Raw genomic sequence first — 26,587 nt, forward strand, 5'->3', positions numbered from 1 at the left:
CCTAATTCCGGTGTTCTGGAAAGGATTGGCAGACCACGTGAAGGACGCCTTGGCCACCAGGAAGATTCCCGCCACACTAGAGGAGCTCATTCCTATATCTACCCGCATTGACCTCCATTTTAACCAGCGGAGGTTAAAGCGGACCCAGTGTAGGCAGAGGTTTCGGCTGGCTCCTACCTTCACTAGTCCTCTAGAATCTCCTGTTCAGGCGTCTGACACCCATGAGGCCATGGAGGTTTCTCGAGTGGGACTTAAGTCTCGGACTGCTCGAGTACCCATGGTTTGTTAAGATTGCCAACAACTAGGACATTATGCCAATAAATGTCCATGGTGGTTGGGAAAACGATAGCGTCTAGAGACCATTGGAGGAGGTTCACTAGACACAGCGGCATTTTCCTCCAAGTTGTCCTTTAAAGGGACAATCACGTTAGGCTCATCCTCTCTGACAGTCGAGCTTTGTGTGGACTCTGGAGCAGAGGGGAATTTCATGTCCTTTGCTTTTGCTCTGCACCATGCAATACCTCTGGTGATGCTCGCCAAACCGGTGAGTAGTGAATGGGTCGACACTTCCCTCACAAATCACACACCAGACTGTCCCTTTCACATTATCCATGTCCCCTTCCCACCAGGAGATTATTTTCCTTCTTGTTCTTCCCAAGGGAATGGATGACATTCTGCTGGGAATACCTTGACTCCATTTCCACTCCCCACATATTGAGTAGACCTCAGAGAGGACATTGGGTTGGAGTGGTTCATGTAAGGGCAGATGTGTGAGGGAGTGCATTCAGGTTTCCACTACTGAGATACCCGCAGATCTCTCTTCCCTTCCCAAGTTCTATTGGTCCTATGCAGACATCTTCTCCAAAAAGGCTGCGGAGACCCTTCCGCCTCACCGCCCCTATGACTGTCCTATTGATCTCTTGCCAGGAGCAGAACCTCCTCTGGGACAGGTCTATCCCCTCTCTCTCCCAGAAACAGAGGCTATGTCCCAATGCATCCAGGAGAATTTGGCAAGAGGGTTCATTAGGAAGTCAGTGTCACCTGCTGGGGCGGGGTTTTTCTTCGTGCAGAAGAAAGGAGAATTATGACCCATGCATAAATTACAGGGGTCTTAACGCCATCACCGTTAAGAATAAGTACCCGTTGCCTCTGATTTCTGAGCTCTTTGATAGGCTATGGGGAGCAAGGGTATTTACCAAATTAGATCTGCGGGGTGCTTATAACCTGATTCGCATCCGTGAGGGGGACGAATGGAAGACGGCGTTTAATACCAGGGATTGGCACTATGAGAATCTGGTGATGCAATTTGGGCTCTGTATTGCCCCAGCCGTTTTCCAAGACTTTGTTAATGATATCTTCCAGGATAAGCTCTCCACCTCAGTCATAGTCTATCTGGAAGATATTCTCATCTTCTCTCCAGATATTGACTCCCACCGGAGAGATGTTGGCAGAGTCTTTGACCTCTTACGGGCAAATTCCCTCTATGCAAAGTTGGAGAAGTGTATGTTTGAGCAGGAGTCTTTACCTTTCCTGGGCTATATCATCTCCGCCCAAGGATTGGCTATGGATCCTGCCAAACTACAGGCTGTGATGGGCTGGCAAGAACCCCATTCTCTTAAAAGCGGTGCAGCGCTTTATGGGGTTCATTAATTACTATCGTCAGTTCATTCCACACTTCTCAACTTTGGTAGCTCCCTTGGTAGCCCTCACCAAGAAGGGAGCAAATCCCAAATTGTGGTCTGAAGAGGTCTCCAAGACTTTTTCTTCTATTAAGTCTCATTTTGCTAGCGCTCCCATCCTACATCGTCCCGATGTTGATAAGCCATTTATAATGGAGGTGGATGCCTCATCCATTGGTGCAGGAGCAGTCCTCTTCCAAAAGGATGCTCAAGGTCAGAAGCATCCTTGCTTCTTTTTCTCCAAGACCTTCACACCAGCGGACAGGAATTATTCCATCGGGGACAGGGAGTTTGTAGCAATGAAGTTAGCCTTCTCAGAGTGGAGACATCTTTTGGAGAAGGCTTGTTTTCCCTTCCAAGTTTTCACGGACCACAAAAATTTGGTTTATTTACAAACAGCCCAGCGGCTAAATTCTCATCAGGCCAGATGGTCCTTGTTCTTCTCTCGGTTCCACTTCACCCTCCATTATCTCGCTGGGGAGAAGAACATTCATGCTGATGCCCTCTCTCTCTCCGTTGTGTCTTCTGAGGAGAAGGAAGGGGAGCCTTGGCTTAATGTCCCTTCAGAGAGCCTGAGAACCGTAGCTCCGGTTTTGCTAGAGTCAGTGCCTCCGGGCAAGACCTTTGTACCTATTAACTTGTGACCGGAGGTTCTCTCTTGGACTCATTTGTCCAAGGTGCGTGGACATTTTGGGACAAAGAGGACATCTGAGCTGCTGGCAAGGATGTACTGGTGGCCGAATATGGTCCGTGACGTCGGAGATTATATTCGGGTGTGTGTCTTCTGCGCCAAAAATAAGTCTCCTCGACAACGGCCAGCGGGATTACTTTACCCCTTGCTGGTGGCAGACAGGCCCTGGGTGATGGTCAGGATGGACTTTGTGGTGGGCTTGCCCAAGTCTCGTGGCTGTACCATCATTTGGGTTGTCACCGATCATTTTTCTAAAATGCTGCACTTGGTGCCGCTTCCACAGCTACCTTCTGCACGGGCCTTGGCAGCATTGTTTATAAAACACAACTTCCGCCTACACGGTATGCCGGACAAAATTCTCAGTGACTGGGGTCCCCAGTTTGCGTCTCGGTTCTGGAGAGAGCTTTGTCGTCTTCTCAGCATTGAGTTGAATCTCTCTTCTGCATATCATCCCGAGACGAATGGGTTGGTAGAGAGGGCTAACCAGACCTTGGTCACATATCTGCAACATTTTGTCTCAGCCAGGCAGGATGACTAGCATCCTTGCTATCATGGGTGGAGTTTGCACTGAACAATGCCGTAGCCGACTCCATTGGACAGACCCTATTCCTCCTTAACTATGGTCAGCATCCGCGGGTTCCTGTGCCTATGCCCGTGTCTTCCACTGACTCCAGGGTGGGAGACTGGGCTGTGGAGGCACGGGACATTTGGGACTGCACTCAGGATGCATTCAGGCCTCAAAGGAGAGAATGAGGTCCTCCGCTGATGCACATCGGTGCCCCGCTCCAACCTTTGCTCCTGGTGACTTAGTCTGGCTCTCTGCCCATAACATCAGGCTGCGAGTTGAGTCCACTAAGTTTGCACCTCGCTACTTGGACCCCTTCAAGGTCCTCGAACAGGTTAACCCTGTGGTCTACCAACTGGCACTTCCGCCACCTCTGGGTATCACCGACACCTTTCATGTGTCCCTCTTAAAACCTGTATACATGTCCCGGTTTTCCGAGTCATCTACTGGGACATCGGGTTCGTCTACGAACAGTTACGAGGTGAATGCTATTTTGGGGTGCAAGGTGGTATATGGAAAAAGTGTTATTTGGTGGACTGGAAGGGTTATGGTCTTGAGGGACAGGTCCTGGGATCCTGCTGTGCATATTCAGGATCCGCAGCTCATTGCTGCCTTGGAGCGTGGCGGGGTCCAGGGGGGGGCCCTAGGAGGGGGGTAATGTTAGGGGTCGAGTTCCTGACTTTGCACAGGGGGAATCTTGAGCCATCTCCGCTACGGTCTCCCATTCTTCCCCTGCCACAGTGGAGCCTGCTCAGCGGAGGTGTCGGTCCCAGCGTCTTGCTCAGTCTGACTCTGTGCAGAGGGTTACTGCTGCCTTTCCAGCTTCTGCCATCATGGCCAGTACTGGGCAGTGGCGAGCAGATGTTTTTGGAACTAAGTCCCACTTTTCCCCTTCTGAGCATGCCCAGGGTAAGATCTCTCATTGGAGATCAAGGGTCACATGCTTAGATACTGCAGCAAATCCCATTAATCCTATAGGAAGGTCCTGAAGGTGCTCAATGTCTGTGGCAGCCTCCCATTGGTCCTTCTGGGAAGGTCCTGTACTTGCTGCAGCTATAAAAGGTGCACATGACAGCACGGCCATGCGCTAGTATCAATTCATGTCATGAGTTTTGCGCCAATGTGGTCACTCTTGTGTGTGTTCAGGGACCCTTCTGAAATAAGCCACTAGAATACCGGCACCTACGGTGAGGAGATTGTGTGTATGGTTTCAGGGCCCCGGCTGAAATAAGCCAATAGAATACTGGCTCCTCCGGTGAGGAGACTGTATGTTTTTCTCTTTGACTGCGTGACCACAAGCTGCTGTCTGTTCATGCGTTCTTTATAAGCGACTCTGAAGTAACAGAGTTCCCTTCTACCACCATATTGTGCCGCCATTTGCCAGCAGCAGGTTCTTTCCTGCACGGTGGACCCCGGGCTGCGAACGCATCAAATATCATCTCTTTATTTACTCGGTGCTTGTGTGAAAATGTAAAATCCGGGGCTAAAACAAAATTTTGATGGTAAAAATGTAGCTATTTTATTTTCACTTCCCAATGGTATAAAATTCTGTGACACACCCATGGTGTCAAAATGATCACTGCACCCCTAGATGCTTCTGTTCTGGCACCTCATGGGCTCTCCCAGTGGGTCATGGCACCCACGAAAAATAACAATAAAATCTGGCACTCCTTGCCTTCAGGGCTTTGCACTATGCCTGAAAATCAGGAAAAAATAAACCTCAGTTTGTTGTAAACAAATTTCCTATTAGCCCTTAGAAAAATTAAAAACTTGGGGCTAAAACAACATTTTAGTGGAAGAAGTAATTATTCTTTCTTTACCGCTCAATGGTATAAAATTCTGTAAGGCACATTTGTTGTTAATATGATCACTACACCCCTAGATGAATTCATTGGGGAGTGTAGTTTGTAAAATGAGTTTACATAAAAGGGATTTCTGTTGTTCTGGCACCTTAGGGGCTCTGCCAATGTTACATGGCACCCTTAAACCATTCCAAGAAAATCTGAACTTCAATATGGCGCCTCTTCTCTTCTGAGCTTTGCACTTTGTCTCAAAAGTAGTATTCCCACACATTTTACTCACATACTCAGGACAAATTGCGCTATAAATTGCTTGGTGCCATTTTTTTCTGTTACCCATAAAAATGCAAAATTTGGGGCTAAAATAAGATTTTTGTAGGGAAAATATGATTTTATTATTTTCACGGTTCAACGTTATAAACTTCTGCAAAACAGCTGAGGGTTCAAAGTGCTCACCACACATCTAAATATATTCCATGAGGCGTCTAGTTTCCAAAATGGGGTCATTTGTGGGGGCTTCCACTGTTTAGGCACATCAGGTGCTCTCCAAAAAATTTACATTCAAAAAGTCAAATGCTGCTTCCCTTCCGAGCCCTGCTGTGCGCCCAAATAGTAATTTTCTCCTTCATATTGGGTTACTGTGTACTCAGGATAAATTGAACAACAAATTGAATTGTTCAATTTCTCCTGTTACCTTTATGAAAATGAAAAATTTGGGGCTAAAATAACATGTTTGTGGGGAAAATGTGATTTTACTATTTTCACTGCTCAACATTATAAACCACTGTAAAGCACCTGCGGGTGCTCACCACTAGTGTTGAGCATTCCGATACCGCAAATATCGGGTATCGGCCGATACTTGCGGTATCGGAATTCCGATACCGAGTTCCGATACTTTTGTGATATCGGGAATCGGTATCGGAACCATATTCATGTGTAAAATAAAGAATTAAAATAAAAAATATGGATATACTCACCTCTCCGGCGGCCCCTGGATCTTACCGCTGTAACCGGCAGCCTCCGTTCCTAAGAATGAGCGCGTGAAGGGCGTTCGATGACGTCACGGCTTCTGATTGGTCGCGTGTTTTGTAAATTTTGTTGGAAAAAATTAAAAATCAACTTTTAACCCAATAATTTTCTAGCAAAAAAAAATTTGGGTTCCAAAATTGTGCTGATGTAAAGTAGACATGTGGTAAATGTTATTTCTTAAGTATTTTGTGTCACCTATCTTTATTTAAGGGCATGAAAATTCATAGTTTAAAAATTGCTACATTTTTTAAATTTTCTGCAAATTTATCTAATAAATTTTACCACTATCATGAAGTGCTGTATCTAATGAAAAAAGTCTCAGAATCACTGTGGTCCGTTGATGCGTTCCAGAGTTATAGCCACATAAATTGACAGTGGTCAGAATTGGAAAAATTGGCATGGACATTGACATGCAAACTACCTTCTGAGGTAAAGGGGTAAATATATGATTCCACAGCCAGTATATTGGAGTGACACATGTTCACATATGGCTGTATAAATTATATCATTTCTTTGATAGATTGTTTTACATTTTTTATGTCTGTGTAATCATACATGGTACTACCTTGTTATCTATCTGAGTTGTATGCACTTGCTAGTTTATAGGACATCTTGTGTCTAATGTCTTGTCATCATTTTGCTATGGTTTTTTACAATAGTTTCAATATCTAACGATGACTGATTGGTAAGGTATATATCTTTTAGCACTTTTTATACATTTTTGTACTATATTTTCATACCTACTGTACAGACTAAATCACCATTATTGTAGACTGTGAAACAAATATTATAATCCACTATTTTTTTGAAGATTGTCACATAAATATGTTGTTGCATTTCTACAATGCCCCACTTAAATACAATATCTTAACATACATTTGGATTACATATACACACTTTGCTTATATTATTTTCCCGTATTTTCATCGCTATCATTATGCTCATATATCAATGGAACTATTTTGCACATCATATTTTCACAAGTTTTTACATACATATTTTGGTATATCGAATTATTCACAGCAACCATATTTTTTACACCTTGCACTATTTTTCTTTTTTCATTTGTGTACTTTTCACTTCATGTTCCCCATCTTTCTCCATCTATACTCTTCACATATGCATTGTCACTTTATTTGTATGTATTGTATATTTTATATATCATGCTTTTGAAATTCATAGTGGGTTGGTTTTATGATTTATCACTCTTCATAATATTTTTAATATTGATTATTTATGATTGTATTACATGTATCTAATTATGATGTCTCGATTAATCACATCTCATATTGCTCTTTGTGATTTTTCTACAATGTTATTTATCTATTTAATCATGTTTACAATGGAATTGCACACTAGATATCGGTCAATGAATTTGATCTCTAAATAATAGTTATGTAGGATGTGACCCAAATGATCGATGTAATGTGATCCAGATGATGTTCACCATTCATCTTCCCTTTATGGTTCCCTTACCAACCAGTGGTGCGCATGCGCCTCGCCTCCTCTTCGCTTGCATCCTTGGTTGTGTCCTCACCATGGCGACATTGCTATCTCCTGACCCACCGCCTGCTCGTGTGTTTCAAATGTGTTTTTTTGTACATGGGGCTTGTCACTTCTTCAATGACCTTACCCTAAGACTTTAATATTGAAAATTACCCATTTTGTAATATTTTTGTATTTTAATGACCAGAGGTATTTTTGGTTTTGCATTTTCATTTTTTGCTCCTCTTTTCCCAGAGGCATAACTTTTTATTTTTGGGGCAAAATGGCCATATGATGGTTTGTTTTTTGTGGGACGAGTTAGGCTGCCGTCACACTAGCAGCATTTCGTCAGTATTTTACATCAGTATTTGTAAGCCAAAACCAGGAGTGAAACAATCAGAAGAAAAGTACAATAGAAACATATGCACCACTTCTGCATTTATCACCCACTCCTGGTTTTTGGCTTACAAATACTGATGTAAAATACTGACCAAATACTGCTAGTGTGATGGCAGTCTTATACTGTTTAATGACACCATTGGTTCCAACATATTGTATACTGGAAAACAGAAAAACAAATCCAAGTGTGGTGAAATTGCAAAAAAAGTGCAATCCCACAGTTGTTTTTTGTTTTTCACCATGTTCACTAAATGCTAAAATTCACTTGCCATTATGATTCTCCAGGTCATTACGAGTCCATAGACATGTATGGGTTCTTTTTTATTTAAGTGATGAAAAAAATTCCAAAGTTTGTTAAAAAAAAATTGTGCCATATTCTGATTCCCATAGTGTCTCCATTTTTTGTGATCTCGAGTTGGTAGAGTGCTTGTTTTTTGCATGCCGAGGTGACATTTTTAATTATACCATTTTGGTGCAGATATGATCTTTTGATCACCCGTTATTGCTTTTTAATGCAATGTTGCAGCTACCAAAAAAATTTAATTCTGGCGTTTTTACTTTTTTCTCATTATGTCATTTAGCGATCAGGTGAATTCTTTTTTTGTATTGATAGATTGGGCAATTCTGAATGCAGCAATCCCAAATATGTGCATGTTTGATTTTTTTATTGCTTTATTTTGAATGGGCAAAAAAGGGTGATTTGAACTTTTATATTTATTTATTTTCTTTTTTTTACATTTGGCATGCTTCAAAAGTCTCCATGGGATTGGCTCTGATCATATTGTCTAAATGTAGAAGAATTGCTCACTTGCTATGAGTGCCGACCACTGGGCAGTGCTCATAGCTGTCTGACTATGACAACCATAGAGATCTGCTGAAGACCTCTGGTTTTCATGCCAACCCAATGGTAACTCGCGATCACGTGACGGGGTCACCGTTGGGCGGGATTGTTGGAATCGCGTAAAATGTTGCTGTCAGAGATTGACAGTGGCATTTAACTAGTTAACAACCATGGGTGGATCAAAATTCCACCAGTGGCTGTTAGAGGCACATGTCAGCTGTTCAAAATAGCTGGCATGTGCCGGAAAAGATGAGGGCTCAGCGACAATGTCAGAAAGGGGTTAATTTTTTATCATAGATTTTTAATTCAATTTTCTGTGCATAAGTTTTGGCGTGGCTGTCTAGCCTGAACTGATATCAACAGTTCTCAGAGATAAGCTTTACAGCAGCCACAAGGAGTATAGTAAACAATAGTCAAGAGATGCTCAGTGGCTTTTATGGTTTTCTGGAATGTTCTCTAACCTGTGTAGAGGTTACTGTGTAATGAGGGGGAGAAGGATGGTTGGAATCATCACCTATTGTGAATGTTGTGATCTTGTGTCATTTTATCTGTCATGATACTTACAAAGCTAATGAAAATGGTCTTTACAAAGCGGAGCATACCGGCCCAATATGAGGCTTAGTGACTAGTTTGAAAATGTCAACATTTCATTTAGTATAATATAGTGACATGCAAATAAATTAAGTTCTTAAAATATAGGTAATCTAAAAAAAACATGATACAGTCAATAAATGTAATTTTCTGATGACGTGTCTGTTTTAGTAAATTATTTTGTATTCTCCATAATACAAAAACTGAACAACATCAACTAGATTCATATTAAAAAGAAAACTAAATAAATTAGAGTGTAACCCCCTAGTGACTGAGCCAATTTTGACGTTAATGACCAGGCCAATTTTTACAATTCTGACCACTGTAACTTAATATAGTTATAACTCTGGAATGCTTCAATGGATCCTACTGATTCTGGGATTGGTTTTTCATGATATATTGTACTTCATGATAATGGTACAATTTCTTCAATATGAATTGTATTTATTTATTCAAAAAATGGACATTTGGCACAAATTTAAATTTTTTAGCAATTTTCAAACTTTAGCTTTTGTGTCCTTAAATCAGAGTTATGTTACACAAAGAAGTTAATGAACACAATTTCCCACATGTCTACTTTACATCAGCACAATTTTGTTAACATCATTTTTTTGTTAGGAAGTTAAAAGGGTTAAAAGTTGACCAGCGATTTCTTATTTTCCCCAAAAAATTTACAAAACCTTTTTTTAGGGACCGCATTACATTTGAAGTGACTTTGAGGGATCTATATTAAAAAAAAATACCAAAAACTGACACCATTCTAAAAACTGCATCCCTCAAAATTACATTCAATAAGTTTATTAACTCTTCAAGTGTTTCATGAGAACTGAAGCAATGTGGAAGGAAAAAAATTAACATTTAACTTTTTCCACAAAAAATGTACTTTAGACTCAAACTTTTTTTATTTTCACAAGGATAACAGGAGAAAATATACCAAAAAATTTGTTGTGGAATTTCTCCTGAGTACCTCATATGTGGGGGAAGCCTACTGTTTGGGTGCACGGCATCGCTTGGAATGGAAGGATCAACCTTTCACTTTTTGAACTCAAAATTGTCTGGAATTGATGGCGGGCACCATCTCACATTTGGAGAGTCCCCAATGTGTCTAAATAGTGGAAACCCCTCACTAGTGACCCCATTTTGGAAACCACACCCCTCAAGGACTTTACCTAGGGGTAGAGTGAGCATTTTGAACCCACAGGATCTACACAGAATTTGATAACATTATGTTGTCAAATTGAATATGCCATCATTAGTGTTGAGCGCAGTTTTTGCATCAGGTGATTGGATATGCACCGAATATCTCGGGTGCTCAAGTGACATGCTCGAGTCCCTGCCTTGCATGTTTTGTGACTGTTAGATGCCTCAAAAAAACTATGCAGGGATCTGCAATACTCCATGCATACTCGAGCACCCGATGCAAACTCAAATAGTGAGCACTTGCACTCAGCACTAGCTGTCATATTTTCATAACTTTTTTCACTTCTGAAAAGCCCCCAACTCTAACTCCAACCTTAACACAACCTTAACACTAGCCCTAACACAACCCTAATCCCACCACAACCCTAAAGCCAACAGTAACCCTAGCACAACCCTAACCCCAACCCTACCCACAACACTAACCCCAACCCCAACTGCAAAGAATGGAAAAAAAGTTGTTTTTTTATTTTATAATTTTTATGTAACTAATGGGGTGACAAAGAGGGTTTGACCATTCTGTGTCCATTAACTGATTAATATTTCTTCCTTGATGCTAATTAATTTTTTTTAACCTAAACCACATTTCAGAGGGTTTCAGCTTTCAAAAGAATAATTTATACAACCAATGGATGAATTTAATGTCAGGTTATAAGCTTTTATTCACATAACATGGATAAGCGACATAACTTCTGTCAGGGAGTGTATAAATCATCAGGGCAGCTAATATCTCCAAACATGAGCTAAGAGGAAAAACAAACTAAAACATCAAGCATACAGAGACAACATATACTGGACTATTGATTTATGCACAGTGTATTAAAAGTTTAGATATGCTTTAGGAAGTACTTACCTTCTTTAATCCTGCTTTCCTGTTCACTCCAGAAGTTCTGAGATGAATGAAGGCTTTCCTTCCATGTGTATTTGTTATTTTTTCCCCTTATCTGTAGAGGAGGAGCCTCACTACTTTTCATGAACATAGACTGCAGCACAGATTCATCTCAGCTAAAAGTCTGAACAGGACAGACACTTATAGGACATTTCATAACTTTCCCAAATTCTTATGAAAAAAATATTCCCCACAAACTGCATTTAACTACTGTACCCAATTTATAATATATTTTAGGAGTCAGTCCATTTTATACCGACTCCAACTTCGACTCCGACTCCACCAAAATGGGCTCAGACTCCGACTCCATGACTCTGACTCCACAGCCCTGCTACCTACAATAAATGGTCGAGAAAAATGCCAAAAAAACATAATAAAAATTGTATCCAGGTTTACAAAGCAGAAAACAAATCTTTCCAATCAGATATAGCAAAAAAGTAAAAGCATTTGCCATCTCTAGATCACAACCAACTTTAATACCCATTGTATAAAGTGTAGGTCAACTGTAGATTTACTGACTGTACTAGAATTCAGAACCATTATGAAACTAATATTTTTATTACAGTGTACCTGTTAACTACTAAGTTACATCTCTAAAATCCTTGCATGCTTACTAAGAGCAAGTTTTATACTAAATATGGTATTTAAATTTGCTCAATTAAAGCTTGAATCATCCAGAATGATGTACAGAAAAAAAGTTTTAAAACACTTTTCTTTATGTTAAATTTCATCCATTTATTTTGCGTACTAATCCATAGAGCTTTACAGACATTATTATTCCATCCATGTGTCCCAATGTTAAATTTTATTGAACTCTTCCTGTAAAAACCTATGACAATAATACCAATGACTTAATTGGCCCACTGAAGTTACATTTTCCTGATTTAATGGTTTGTACCAAGTATATGATAGTAGATGTATAGAGTCCATTCTTTGGCTTACTATGGGTCTTATTGGGCAGACACCCAGAGATCAATAAGTTGAAAGGGAATCTGATATATCCTCAGATTCCTTCTGTCCAAACCATGGATGGCATCAGTCAGAGCCTGGATGTGTAATTTCAGCCATGTGTATTTTACTCTGAAACACTGTGTAATTTCAGAGATTATATACTTTGTATCCCGACTGACTAGTCTGGGGCATATCATCATCATCTGCAGCCTACCCTCATCCATTTGAGTGACAGGTCTCAATCTATGCACACACATACGGAGAGACTGGCCAATTTGGGGGAGCAGGGCAGGGAGAAGCTGTCAGGGATCAGCTTTAGACTCGTCAGCTGAAACAGTCTTTGGTCTGCTTTCTCTAGTTCCTTTAAAAGCTTGGCGTAAACCTATTAACCTATTGAAGTAGTGGATACTCACCTTTGGCTTCTCACTTATAGTCATACTGCCATATATATAGCTTCTGAAGCATTTCACTGCATGTGCTTCAGATTTTTCTGGTAACTGTTTCATCTCATCAATTCTCCTGTTTACTAGTTACAAGTTTACATCTTCATCACCTACGGTAACTGGTGTTAATCAATTCTGTATAGCATCTTGACTGTCACATTTTAGAATGATTTGGAATAGTATGAGGACATCATACTGTCTTTTTGGATGTGTAACTATCTAACATGTAATTTTTGGGAAGAACATTGAGTTTGCTCAAAAAATATTTTAAACAAATGAAAAAAGTAGACAGTTCACTGTGCATGTCTGTTTTTGCGCACATTTTACAAGTCTAATTTGATAATTGAACTCAATACACTTATACTGCAGGCTGCTGTCACATTTTGCTTTTTTAAAAATTTTTCTACCTACCTGTCTAGCCTTTCTTGCCACAACCTTTTAGCAAAAATGCACCAATTCAAGCATACAGTTTGTCTAGCTATGAGCACTTAATAATTTGCTTCATATATTTGCCACGGTTTCAATTGGTCAAATTATATTCTAGTTATTATGATAGTGCTATTGATTTTCCAGTTCTTTCCTGTTAATAAATGAGTACATCATAACAAACTGCTACTTTTGAGTTTTAAATTAATGGTGAGAATTTGAAAACCTTATTCCTTTTAATATTTGATAAGATTGAAAATCCAATTGAGCTGGTATGTGAATTAATCACTCATGACTTGTTCATTGATGCAGTTGCCATGTAGTAAAATACAGCCTCGTTATATAGTGTCATAAAAATATTAACGTTCCTTGGCAAATATGACGGGTTTTTAAATAGAGAGAATGAATTTCAGCCAAACATTATCTCATTTCATTTCACTTTACAACATTGTATAGACATTAGTTGCTGAAACTCAATATTATAGTAAATATATTGCGGCATTATGATTTCGCTCGGTGTCGCCCACCATGTAAACTGAGGAGGAATCCAATAGTCTGTCATCTTTTCTTCATGCATTCCCAATACTACCACTTAAAGTACTATAATTTAGGTGAAATTGAATCAAATGTTCTATTCCTTAGTAGAATTTACCAAACAGTGTTATTTAGTTTGTGACGTAGGCAAAGGATATTGCCAAATAATTAATTAGTGCCAGTTTGGTTTACTGTGTTCTTGTGTGTTGACATGAGCAGAGTGCACCAATTAGTGTAATTTTGGTGCTATATACAGTACCTGCATATTTCCTAGGCTTGTTTCTGTTGCATAGGCTTAACATACAGTTTAAAAACAAGTAGTTTTGTTGCACTTTGTTTATGTCATTCCCAGTCTTCCATCTGTGATATGGGCAGACACACTACAAATTAATAGTTATTGTTGATCCTTTTATCACAAATTATTTCAGATTTTTTCTTCCATTTCGGACACAGGCAGAGTGATGTATACTGTTCTTTTGACTAATTCATCCACTTACATATAGATGTATGTAGGAAGAGAATTAATAACGAAGCTTGTGAGTGACATGTTGCTCATGGACAATTTTAAAGGGAACCTACCACCCCGTTTTTTAAAAATTAGATAAAAATAGTGTGAAATATGGGCAGAGCTGGGCTTTACATTAGGGCCTTTTCGGTGCCTTTACACCCCCGTTAGGCTGCCCAAATACCTTTGTGAAGTGGCCGTTTTCTGCTGTCACTCAAGTGGGTCAGGTCGGATGGGCGTGGTCACAGCGCTGTTTGTCCCCCAGGATCCTGCTCATCATTACGTTGGTGGCGTAGTGGTGTGCGCATGTCCAAAGAAGATCCACTGCCCAGGAGATGAATAACGGCGCGGTCTTCGCTATTCAACCGTTTACCGGTGGGCGCGGCCATCTTTCCTGTGGCCGCGCCTGCGCAGATGGAGCGCTCTGCTGCCCGGGACTTCAGGAAAATGGCCACCGCGATCTTCATCTGCGCACGCGCGGAATCCCGCGGCCATTTTCCTGAAGTCCCGGGCAGCAGAGCGCTCCATCTGCGCAGGCGCGGCCACAGGAAAGATGGCCGCGCCCACCGGTAAACGGCTGAATAGCGAAGACCGCGCCGTTATTCATCTCCTGGGCAGTGGATCTTCTTTGGACATGCGCACACCACTACGCCACCAACGTAATGATGAGCAGGATCCTGGGGGACAAACAGCGCTGTGACCACGCCCATCCGACCTGACCCACTTGAGTGACAGCAGAAAACGGCCACTTCACAAAGGTATTTGGGCAGCCTAACGGGGGTGTAAAGGCACCGAAAAGGCCCTAATGTAAAGCCCGGCTCTGCCCCTATTTCACACTATTTTTATCTAATTTTTAAAAAACGGGGTGGTAGGTTCCCTTTAACATAGCTGTCAGTTTTGACTCAACAAATTTCAACAAACTAGTGTCAAGTGTATTGAGAGATTCTATCGAATTCTCAAAATGTCATCTTTCCTGCATGCTTTGTCTTTTACACTGCTCAAATATTACTACAGACATGAAAGGGAACCTTTCACCTTTCCCCATATAAAGTAGGTCCAGCATCTTTCAACCCTCTGTTACAGTATACTAGTATGCTGTATATACAGTGTGTCTCCATTCTGCTTTGCAAGGCAAAAAAAAGCTTCTTAATATATACTTAACTTGTAATGTCTGCACATCCTGTTCCATCCAGATGTGTCCGGATCCCAGAATTCCAAGCGGCGGAAGTTCACCGACCTCCATATTGTGACATCCAAGTGATGGGTGACTCAATATGGAAACAGCTGGTGGTACTAGCCTCTTGTGCGGTACCACCAGCAGAACACCACCACACCACACACACACACACACACACACTGTATACACCATATGCACCACACACACACAAACACACACTGTATATGCCATACGCACCACACACACAAACACACACTGTATATGCCGTACGCACCACAAACACAGACACTGTATATGCCATACGCACCACATACACACACTGTATACGCCATACTCACCACACACACAAACACACACTGTATATGCCGTACGCACCACAAACACACACACTGTATATGCCATACGCACCACATACACACACTGTATATGCCGTACGCACCACACACACAAACACACACTGTGTATGCTGTACACACCACACACACACACTGTATACGCCGTAAGCAGCCTCTTGCGCGGTACCACCAGTGAAACACCGTTGCAAACATTCCACCGCCGGGATCAGCTGAATGATTCACTGACCGCTGCTATCTTTGTACAGGAGGAGCGCATGTGCAGTTTTAATATGATTGCCACTACCTGTATCCACAAAGATGGCAGCGGTCTGATTTACTGCACCTGCGTGAATTTTGTACAGGCGCAGTGAATCATTCGGCCGATCCTGGCGGCAGATGCACGACGTGTCTACAGGCAGAGGAAGCATTAAATGGGTTTTCCCATGAACGAAAGTTCATTTTAAAAATTGTCTGTGTCTGACCGTGTACAGAACATACCACATCTCCTGGGCAGGGGAGGAAGCAAAAGACAATACTGACATTACAGCAGGGGATCACAGTGGATTTCTTTAGTTAGGTAAAATATTTCACAATATTTTACCTCACTAAATATATCCTCTGCGATCTCCTGCTGTAATGTCAGTATTGTCTTTTGCTTCCTCCCCTGCCCAGGAGATGACATGAGGAGAAGACAGCAGATGGGTGATAGAGAAAGCGCACAAGGGTGAGAGAGGAGCACAGGGGGAGACAGCTCAAACAGGACAGCACATGAGGGGAGAACACAGCACTGGAAGGAGAGAGACAACAAGCAAGGGGGATAGCACATGGGGTAGACAGGTCAAAGAAGAGAGCACAGACGAGAGAAGTCAGCACATGGGGAAAGAGAGAGTGGATAGGTGGGTGCACATGGGGGAGAGATTCTCAACACTGCAAAACCTGCCCCCATCATGACATTACTGCCCTACAGATGCAACAGCATCGGGCCTCCATCTAGTTTTTTATGCTCATGCACAGTCTAGTCCGATGGGCATCTATGGTTCGGATCTGGATCCTCCTCTCTTCTGACGATCGCTGCCCTCCTTCCCTGCTTTATGTGGATGATGCACCCTATATCATACATACAGTATCCCCAATTGTTCTCCTTCACATGTGCACTTGTCTCTGCCTTTCTGAAGCTGGAGCAGGGCACTGGTGTGTGCATGCGCCGGCTTTACTTATGAGTCAACGTCACTTTTTGCCCTTTCCCCGTGCATTCACCGTACAGTACCCTGCTTTTCCATCAGCAGGACAGAGAGTAGTGCACCTAAGCAGGAGAAGCAATGGGGGACACTGTGTAAATGAGTTAGGAAGGAATATGGCAATTGTCAGAAGAGAGGAGGCACTGGATCCAGACCAAAGATACCCAATGGACCAGACCATCTTTTAGTATAATAAAAGCTCTTTTTTATGTCTTGCAGAGCAGAATGGGGGCATACATATTGAATGTTTTAATACAGGGCTGAAAAATGTCAGCCCTACTTTATATAGGGCAAGCCTGGTGACAGGTTCCCTTTAAATGGGTCATAGTATGTAATTTAAAATGCTGTTAGAAAAGTATTGATTGTACAGTAATAATTGAATTTTGTACAACTGGGTAAGGACCTATGCTTCCTGTAACATTAACTATATACAATTATATTTACAATGAAATGACCTCATCTAAGATAACATTTTGATGTATTACCAATTAAATTATTACTAAAATACTTGCTATTATATGACTGTACTGTATTTTCAGATTAGTAATGTGAAATGAATGAGTAGTTATATATGTTTCATCTCTTCAGGTTGAAGATATGCAGTGGACAAGCAGAGAACATACACAGCCAGTATCCGTGTGTAGCCTGCCATGCAAACCAGGAGAAAGAAAGAAAACTGTAAAAGGAGTTCCGTGCTGTTGGAATTGTGAGAGATGCGAAGGCTATCATTACCAGGCAGACGAGTTGAACTGTGAACTGTGTCCTTTAGATCAAAGACCAAATTCAAACCGCACTGGCTGCACACTAATCCCCATTATCAAACTGGAATGGCACTCTCCTTGGGCCGTAGTTCCTGTCTTCATTGCCATTATGGGAATAGTGGCTACAACATTTGTAATTGTCACGTTTGTACGATACAATGATACACCCATTGTGAGAGCATCTGGGCGGGAGCTGAGCTATGTGTTACTGACTGGGATTTTTTTGTGTTATTCAATCACATTTCTAATGATTGGAACTCCAGATATGGTAGTTTGTTCAATGAGACGTATATTCTTGGGGCTAGGCATGTGCTTCAGCTATGCTGCATTGCTCACAAAAACCAACAGGATTCATCGAATATTTGAGCAAGGAAAGAAATCTGTGACTGCCCCTAAGTGTATAAGCCCAGCTTCACAGCTAGTTATCACTTTCAGCCTTATATCTGTTCAATTGCTCGGAGTTTTCATATGGTTTATAGTAGATCCTCCACATATCATAGTAGACTATGGAGAGCAAAGAACACCGGACCCAGAGAATGCCCGGGGTGTTCTTAAATGTGACATTTCAGAACTTTCATTAATCTGTTCCCTAGGATACAGTATTCTACTGATGGTTACATGTACTGTTTATGCCATTAAGACTAGAGGAGTGCCAGAAACCTTCAATGAAGCCAAACCCATTGGATTTACAATGTACACAACCTGCATCATTTGGTTAGCTTTTATTCCAATATTTTTTGGAACAGCACAATCAGCAGAAAGGGTAAGTAATAACATATAATACTGTTTCTTCAAACCATAGAAATATTGGAAAACTATCATCTTCTTCACTTGATATTGGGAATGCCTGATACTTATCTTGCACTTGGAAGCATACCTAATGTAATTTTCTACTATATTTAAGGTGTAATCAAATAATTCATAACATCTAGGAAACTAGGGTAACTGCTGGGACCCCCATTGTTTCTTAGGGAAAAACTTTTAAATTTCCCATTACAATGGAGCAAACAAAAGTAATTTATGGTTTTAAAGAGTCAGGTCTCAATCACTCATTATTTGTTAGTTAGTAACTATGAATAGGATCATGTGATACAGTTTACCACTCTTGTTTGGGATGAGTTGCTGAGTGCTTGTCACATAATCCTTTTCAGACACGCTGAGTGGCTGAAAGGGATCATGTTATGCATTCATGATTTCAGAGAAAACGAAAAACAACAAAATAAAGTCAGCATAACTTAAGGCCGGATTCACATGATCTTATTAAATAGATTGAATATATAGATATCCCAAAGACATATGATTTGACAAGCCTCCTACATATATTAAACTTGTACCATTTAGTGCCTTCCATGTTGCACTAAAGAGTGTTTAGCCTTATTTAACCTATTAAATAAATAATTTTAAAAAATGTTGTAGGGTCTCTCCTATGTTTGATAACCAGCCAAAGTAAAGCACAGGGCACAAATGTCGAATCTGCCAATCTTGGTGTTCTCTATCAAATGCCAAGTGCTTTTCACTGTGTTGGGCTGTACGCACAATACCCACTTGTGGATGTTGGCCCCTCAAACTACCCTCATGGAGTCTGTTTCTGACAGTTTCAGCAAACACATGATGTTAGTGGCCTGCTGGAGGTTATTTCGCAGGTCTCTGGCACTGCTCCTTCTGTTCCTTCTTGCACAAAGGAGGATATAGCAGTCCTGCTGCTTGGTTGTTGCCCTTCTGTGGCCCCTTCCACGTCTCCTGCTGTACTGCCCTGTCTCCTGGTATGTTTTCCATGCTTTAGACACTGTGCTGACAGACACAGCTACCCTTTGTGCCACAGCTCCCATTGATGTGTATTCCTGGATGAGCTGTACTACCTGAGCAACTTCTGTGGGTTGCTACTGTACCTCTAGGGGTAAGAGCAATGACAAAATGCAAAAGTGGCCAAAATGCAAAAGTGGCCAAAACAACAGCCACAAAGGATGTGAACAAAGAAATGGTCTGTGTTCACCACCTTCAAAACTAATCCTTTAAAGGGGTTCTCTTGCTAATTTCCTATCATTTCTACCTGTTGTATGTTCCATTTGCACAACAGCAAGAGAAATTGATTCACAGTCAGTGTTGCTTCATAACTGGACAGGTTAATTTCACAGAAGGGTGATTGACTTGGAGTTACATTGTGTTGTTTAAGTGTTTCCGTTATTTTTTTGAGCAATGTACGGTATATTTGAGATATGTCTACAAGAGAGTTTCAGTTATCGTGCTGTACTTTACATGAAAAAAACCCAGCTGCCAAACAGTTGTTTTTGCAGTATACCTTACTCTAAAGAGTCTGGATGCAATGCAGTTTAATAATTAAGGGCACATCAAAGGCAATAGTCAGTGAATGAATCTGTAGGCGTTCTATTGATCCAAGTATGAAAATAATGAGCCAAGCGGAAGCGAGATCTTGACAAAATGTCAGTTGCTGCAATATATTTCAGTGATCGTTTATACTTTGCTACAACTTTTATTTTCAATGTCTTGGCTTAGAAAGAATAATTTTCATCTATTATTTGTCTAGAGTTCATTCAATGTTGCTCTGAATTTGCTGAATAACAGTATTTAGGTTTTTAACAATTACATTTTACATTAATCTATACATGAATAAGAACATTATATAATAAAACTTCAAAATGGTCTTCCTTCTAGTAATGTTCTCATAATTACTGATTATGTATCAAATTATAGTTTTTTTCTTTTTTCAGTGAATCATGTTTAATTATGTTGGACTTGCTTATCCCCTCCCCACTCTAGGACATAATAGTGCATCCTACAGCGGGTTCGCTTGTATAGAGTAGGGACCGGAGCTGAGCCTACACCATAACCTGCAGATGTAAACAGCTGGCATCTGTCTGTAACAACAGCATCCTGAGTTTGTTCGAATTGATGTTTAACCATTTAAATGCTGCTGTCAATGATTGATAGTGGCATTTACTGATTGTCATAAAGTGATTGCAGTGTGCTGATGAGTTGTCATGGCTGTCAGGGACCAGCTAAAGGTCCCCATGAATGCAGTGTTAGGGTATGTGCCAATGATTCAATGTTGCTGCGGGTTTTATGCTGTGTATTTATGCAGCATCAAACCCATAGCGGTCAGGATTGGATTTTAAAAAATCACATGTCCATGATGTGTCCACATACACCTGCAGATCACCCGCAGAGATTGACATGCGGTGCATCTTTCCAGACCGCAGCATGTCAATTTACAAATTACATCAATAGAATATATTGATTAGTTCAGTGAACACATGCAGATTCACCTGCGTTCAATAGAAGGATGCACTTTGGACGCAGCGATCATGTGCTGCGTCCAAAGCGCTGCTAGTTTCAGATTGTGGGCACCTGGTTTTAGTCCTCCTGTGAAAGCCAACCTATGGCTGAACTTCATATAAGAATGTCATTTTCACTTTTTACTGAAATACTCTTGCACTCCACTATATAAAAAACAGCCAAAGGCAAGTTTAAGACCACTAAATTGTTTAAAAATAAAGTAAAAGATGAAAAATCTGTGACATGTCTATCTCTCCTGTGGAAATGCTGAATTTTATTTGCCAAAGGTTTGCATTAGATTCGGAAAATCTGCAGGTAAACAATGCACATGCGTTTTTGTTGTGTTTTCACATGAAAAATGCACCAAAAATGCATGCAATCCGCATATGACTATATCAATAAAGTTTTGTCAAGGCCAAATGCCAGGAAGTATGAAAAATGAAACAGCTTTATTTAAAACATGACATACTCAAAAGAGACAAAAAATGTAGCATAAAAATCAAGATAAAACCGCATGTAAAAAAATGCACTCAAAAACTCAATAAAAAAATGTAAGTAACCTAATTTACTTAATAGATGCAGAAATGGTGCAGAAATTCTGCAACATCAAAAACTCACCAAAGCTCACCGTAGTAACATAGCCTAAATAATATAAAACATTGAAAAATCCCACTTTTCCTCTTTTAATATCTGTAAAAGTCTGATATGTCAAAATATAAAATTAATCAACCCAAATGGTAAAGAGAAAAGTAATCTAAACTGTAGAAAAATGGTTTTAGTGCTTTTTTTTTACCATTTAACGTCATTTGGATTATTTTTTCATGTTTTCCAGTACACTTTTTATGATAAAGTGAGTATTCATTTAAAATTACAAATCATCTTGCAAAAAAGAAGCTCTCAAATGAGTATGTTAATGAAAAAAATATAGAAGTTATCTCTCTTGGAAGAATGTGAAAAATTAAAAATAAAAAAATAAAAATGTCCACCGTGGAAAGGGGTTAAAGTGACTTTTAGCACAAACGAGTAATAATCCCTGGTGCCCCTATTTCACTCATATGAATATCACTGACCAATCCTATAACAGGGATGGTCTCAGATGCACATTGGCATCATGTTGGGGAAAAGAGGTGACACTAAAACAATAGATTTGTGGCAGAGCAAATCAAAAGGAGGGCATGAGGACTTTTTAAAATTGGCCCTCTGCACTGTAGTAAGTAGAATATTTATTTTAATATTTTAAAAATTGAGCAGAAAAAAACAGTCAAGCAAAGTTAAATACTACTTTTATCTGTCCTCCTTTTCATATTACATACTACAAAAGTCAATGTCCATTTAATATGAATACCAAACATCCTATATGTGGTATAATTAAACCTCACTACATTCTGAAAAACGGTGCTTGTAAATCTGTTGCTAAAAATGCCAAGAATAACTATTTGTTTGTCTAAGGCCCCTTTCACACATCAGTTTTTTACCGTCAGTCACAATCCGTTGGCTAGACAGATCCGTCGCAGATAGGGAAAAACTGATGAGACAGATTTGTTTTTTCAACTGATCCAACTAGCGGATCTGACTAATTGGATCCTAAATAAATTGGAGCATGTTTAGTTAAAAAAAAAAGAATCCGTCACCGGATTCCGTAATTTGATGGATCCGGCACCCATAGGCTTCAATTATAGCAAACGACGGATGGTGATGGATCCATCGCTGTCTGATTTTTTGACGTACGCAAAAAACATTATTTTCAATGGATCCAGTGAACGACAGATGAAACGTGAGGCCATCTGTTGCAATCCCTCGCTAATACAAGTCTATGAGAAAAAAACATCCGGCGGCATCAGTCGCCAGATTCATTTTTTCAAAATTCGACGTTTGTGACTGATAGCATAAAACTGATGTGTGAAAGGGGCCTAATACATTCTATTCACCATTTACTAATACTAATTTTATAGATCATAAAATTTATGATCTATATATGGATAAGAAAGTATTTAAGAGGAGAATCCTGATATTTATTGCTTTTGATTCAAATTAGGGAATCTTTATTACATAGTCCATATAATTTTGATCCTACTATTAAATGAACAAGATGTAATTCTTACAACAAAAAAAAGATAGTTTATACCTGTAATTGACCATATACTTGCATATGAATTACGGTATATTTTCTAAAATAAAAAAAAAACTAAGTGCATATGTGCAATTTCACATTTTAATTTAAATAATCATCCTAAAATATAAGTGGCTTCTGAGAGTTCAGAAATATTTGGTAAAGTTGTTGCTTTTACAACTACTTGAATTTTATTTCAGTTGACATTCTAGGCAATATTCTACATCAAAAAATATGTTGTGATGCTAGGGATATTCAAAACTCTTTATATATGATTTTATGAGGATAAATGATAAAGTACTTAAAGGGGTTGTCCACTACTTTCAGTTAACCCCCCCAATGTATCCCCCCGAGGCCCCTAATGAATTTTATAAATACATTCTGTTGTCGTTTTCGCCTGTGAGCGGCGCTATGGCGGCAGCTGAGTCCGGGTCACGTGACCCACAGGCTGCAGCCACCGCTAATTTCCGCCAACGTCACGTCAATTTCCGGACTCTGGAAATTGACGTGACGTCAGCAACAGGCGTGTCCCAGCCGCACAGTCAGCAGTCACTCAAGAGTGACTGGGCTGTGGGTGGGGCTGTGGGCTGCCTGCGGGCGGGGCTGTGCTGGAATCTGCTGGCCGGCCGCGCTCATGTGCCGAGATGTGCAGCGGCCGGTGCCGTGGCAGCGCTCATTGCGGCGGCCTGTGCGGCTGCCGGTGCCATGGCGGTGACCGGTGCCGTGGCGATGGCCGGTGCGTCGGCGGCTGCCCGTGCCATGGCGGCGGCCGGTGCCGTGGCGGCGGCCGGTGCCGTGCCGGCGCTCGTTGCGGCGGCCTGTGCGGCTGCCGGTACCGTGTCGGCGGCCGGTGCCGTTGCGGCGGCCGGTGCGTCGGCAGCGGCCGGTGCCATGGCGGCTGGTGCCGTGATGGTGGCCTGTGCGACGGTGGGGGTCTGCGCGGTGAAACTGAAGGTGCTGGAGTGTGGCTGTGCGGTGGTGGTGGCATCGTCGTCTCTGTGTGCAGGCATTGTCCGATGGGACTACAAGTCCCATCGGGCTCTGCCTGCTACAGTGACAGTCAGTGACACATTAGCCAATGATGGGACAGTAGTAGTCCCATCATCCGGCTAATGTGTTGAATGTAAAAAACACACACACACACACATATACAGTACATACATAGAACACACATACAGGACATGCGATGACATGCACCATGCGGCGCCATGTGACGACATGCACCATGCGACAACATGCAGCATGCGCCATGCGACGACATGCGCCATGCGACGACATGCAGCAAGCGACATGTGACAACATGCGATGACATGCAGCATGTGCCATGCGATGACATGCAGCATGCGACGACATGCGCCATGCGACGAAATGCGCCATGCGACATGCACCATGCAACATGCTACATGTGACAACATACGACGACATGCAACATGCGCCATGCAACAACATGCAGCATGCGACATGTGACAACATGCGCAATGCGACGATATGCGCCATGCGACGACATGCAGCAAGCGACATGTGACAACATGCGACAACATGCAGCATGCGCCATGCGACGACATGCAGCAAGCGACATGTGACAACATGCGCCATGCGACGACATGCGCCATGCGACGACATGCACCATGCGATGACATGCAGCATGCGACGACATGCGCCATGCGATGAAATGCGCCATGCGACATGCACCATGCGACATGCACCATGCGACATGCTACATGTGACAACATGCAATGACATGCAGCATGCGCCATGCAACAACATGCACCATGCGACATGTGACAACATGCACCATGCGACGACATGCGCCATGCGACGACATGCAGCAAGTGACATGTGACAACATGCGACGACATGCAGCATGCGCCATGCGACGACATGCAGCAAGCGACATGTGACAACATGCACCATGCGACGCCATGCGCCATGCGACGACATGCGCCATGCGACGACATGCAGCATGCGACGTGTGACAACATGCGCCATGCGACGACATGCGCCATGCGACTCCATGCAGCATGCGACATGTGACAACATGCGACGACATGCAGCATGCGATGACATGCGCCATGCAGCATGCGGCGACATGCGCCATGTGACGACATGCACCATGCGACGCCATGCAGCAATCCACATGTGACAACATGCGACGACATGCAGCATGTGCCATGCGACAACATGCACCATGCGACGACATGCAGCATGCGACATGTGACAACATGTGCCATGCGACGACATGCGCCATGCGACGACATGCAGCAGGTGACATCGTGCAACATACCACATACAGTACATACATACAGTACATACATACAACATACATATAGACATACAGTACATGTAACATAGATTACATACTCACCATCACTTGTCACTTTGTTCCCCGAAGCCAATGTCATCTGTAAAAAATATTAAAATAATAAACAAACAATATACTCCCTGACCCGCAGAAATCCAATTAAAACGAGTGTCCCTCGACGATCTCCCATGGATAGCAGGAGCATCAGCTGATGCGACCGCTCTCCAGGGGCTCCAGGAACACAATGAGGGGAGGAAGGTATCCTTCCACAATGTATTCCCCACAATGTATTCCTACACCCCTGTGAAAAAATAGTCCCTAGTCTCACTTTATGGCATTGCTGTGTGAGAAAGTTCCCATGCAGCTTTTTGCCATAAAGTGAGACCAGTGAACTGTAGTAATCTCAGTGATGCACTGCAGGAGCCATTGTCTCCTGTCAGTGTGTCAATGAGGGTCCTATAGAGCAGTGACATCACCCGATGTCACTGTTCTATAGGGGAGATCATCGTGGGACACTCGTTATTAATTGGACTATGGCGGACAGGTAGTCCTTCGGGTTTATTATTTTATGTTTTTTGCAGGCGCTGAAGTATGGTAAGTATGGTTAAATGAAGAATAATAAAATACTTTTTTCCTAATGTGTGTTTTATTAACCCTTTATTACTATTGGTTTAATAACGGATAGGTGTCTTATTGACGCCACTCCGTTATTAACCCGGCTTAATGTCACCTTACAATAGCAAGGTGACATTAACCCCTAATTACCCCATATCCCACTGCTACACGGGAGTGGGAAGAGAGGGGCTAAGTGCCAGAATTGGTGCATCTTACAGATGTGCCATTTCTGGGGCGGCTGCTGACTGGTATTTGTAGCTGGGGGGGGGCAATATCCATGGCCCCTCTCTAGGCTATGAATATAAGCCCACAGCTGTCTGCATAGCCTTTCTGGCTATAAAATATAGGGGGACCCCACATCATTTTTTTGGGGATCCCCCTATTTTAATAGCCAGTAAAGGCTACGCAGACAGCTGCGGGCTGATATTCATAGCAGGCTACAAATATTGGCCCCCGGCCATCGGCTTTCCCCCTCTGGCGCAGAAAATTTTGCGGGAGCCCACACCATTTTTTTTTTCTTTTTTTTTTTTTTAACTGAAACATATTGTTCATTAACCCCTTTCTGCCAGCTGACGAAATAGTATGTCAGCTGGCAGTATCCCCCGCTTTGAGGTGGGCTTCGCGGTGAGCCCACTTCAAAGCCGCAAAATGTCAGCTGTTTTCAATACAAAAAAAATGTACGTGATCGTTAAACGGCATAGCGAGAAAAAAAAATCAAAAGACAAAATTAC

At 41.7% G+C, this 26,587-nt stretch overlaps 1 protein-coding gene across 2 annotated transcripts in view; it reads left to right on the top strand.

Moving 5' to 3' along the window:
- The window catches only part of GRM8 (glutamate metabotropic receptor 8), a 1,957,382-nt gene that overhangs the window by 1,709,693 nt on the left and 221,102 nt on the right, over window positions 1-26,587 (top strand). Inside the window, exon 9 of one of the 2 annotated variants that reach the window (XM_077264926.1) lies at window positions 17,363-18,298. The exons of the other annotated variant lie outside the window; for it this stretch is intronic. Within the exon in view, the coding sequence (XP_077121041.1) occupies window positions 17,363-18,298 (936 nt within the window). The remainder of the gene's footprint in view (window positions 1-17,362; window positions 18,299-26,587) is intronic. 2 annotated transcript variants of the gene reach the window in all.

The sequence above is a fragment of the Ranitomeya variabilis genome, chromosome 5 (genome assembly GCF_051348905.1).
Source record: "Ranitomeya variabilis isolate aRanVar5 chromosome 5, aRanVar5.hap1, whole genome shotgun sequence".
NCBI lineage: Eukaryota > Metazoa > Chordata > Amphibia > Anura > Dendrobatidae > Ranitomeya > Ranitomeya variabilis.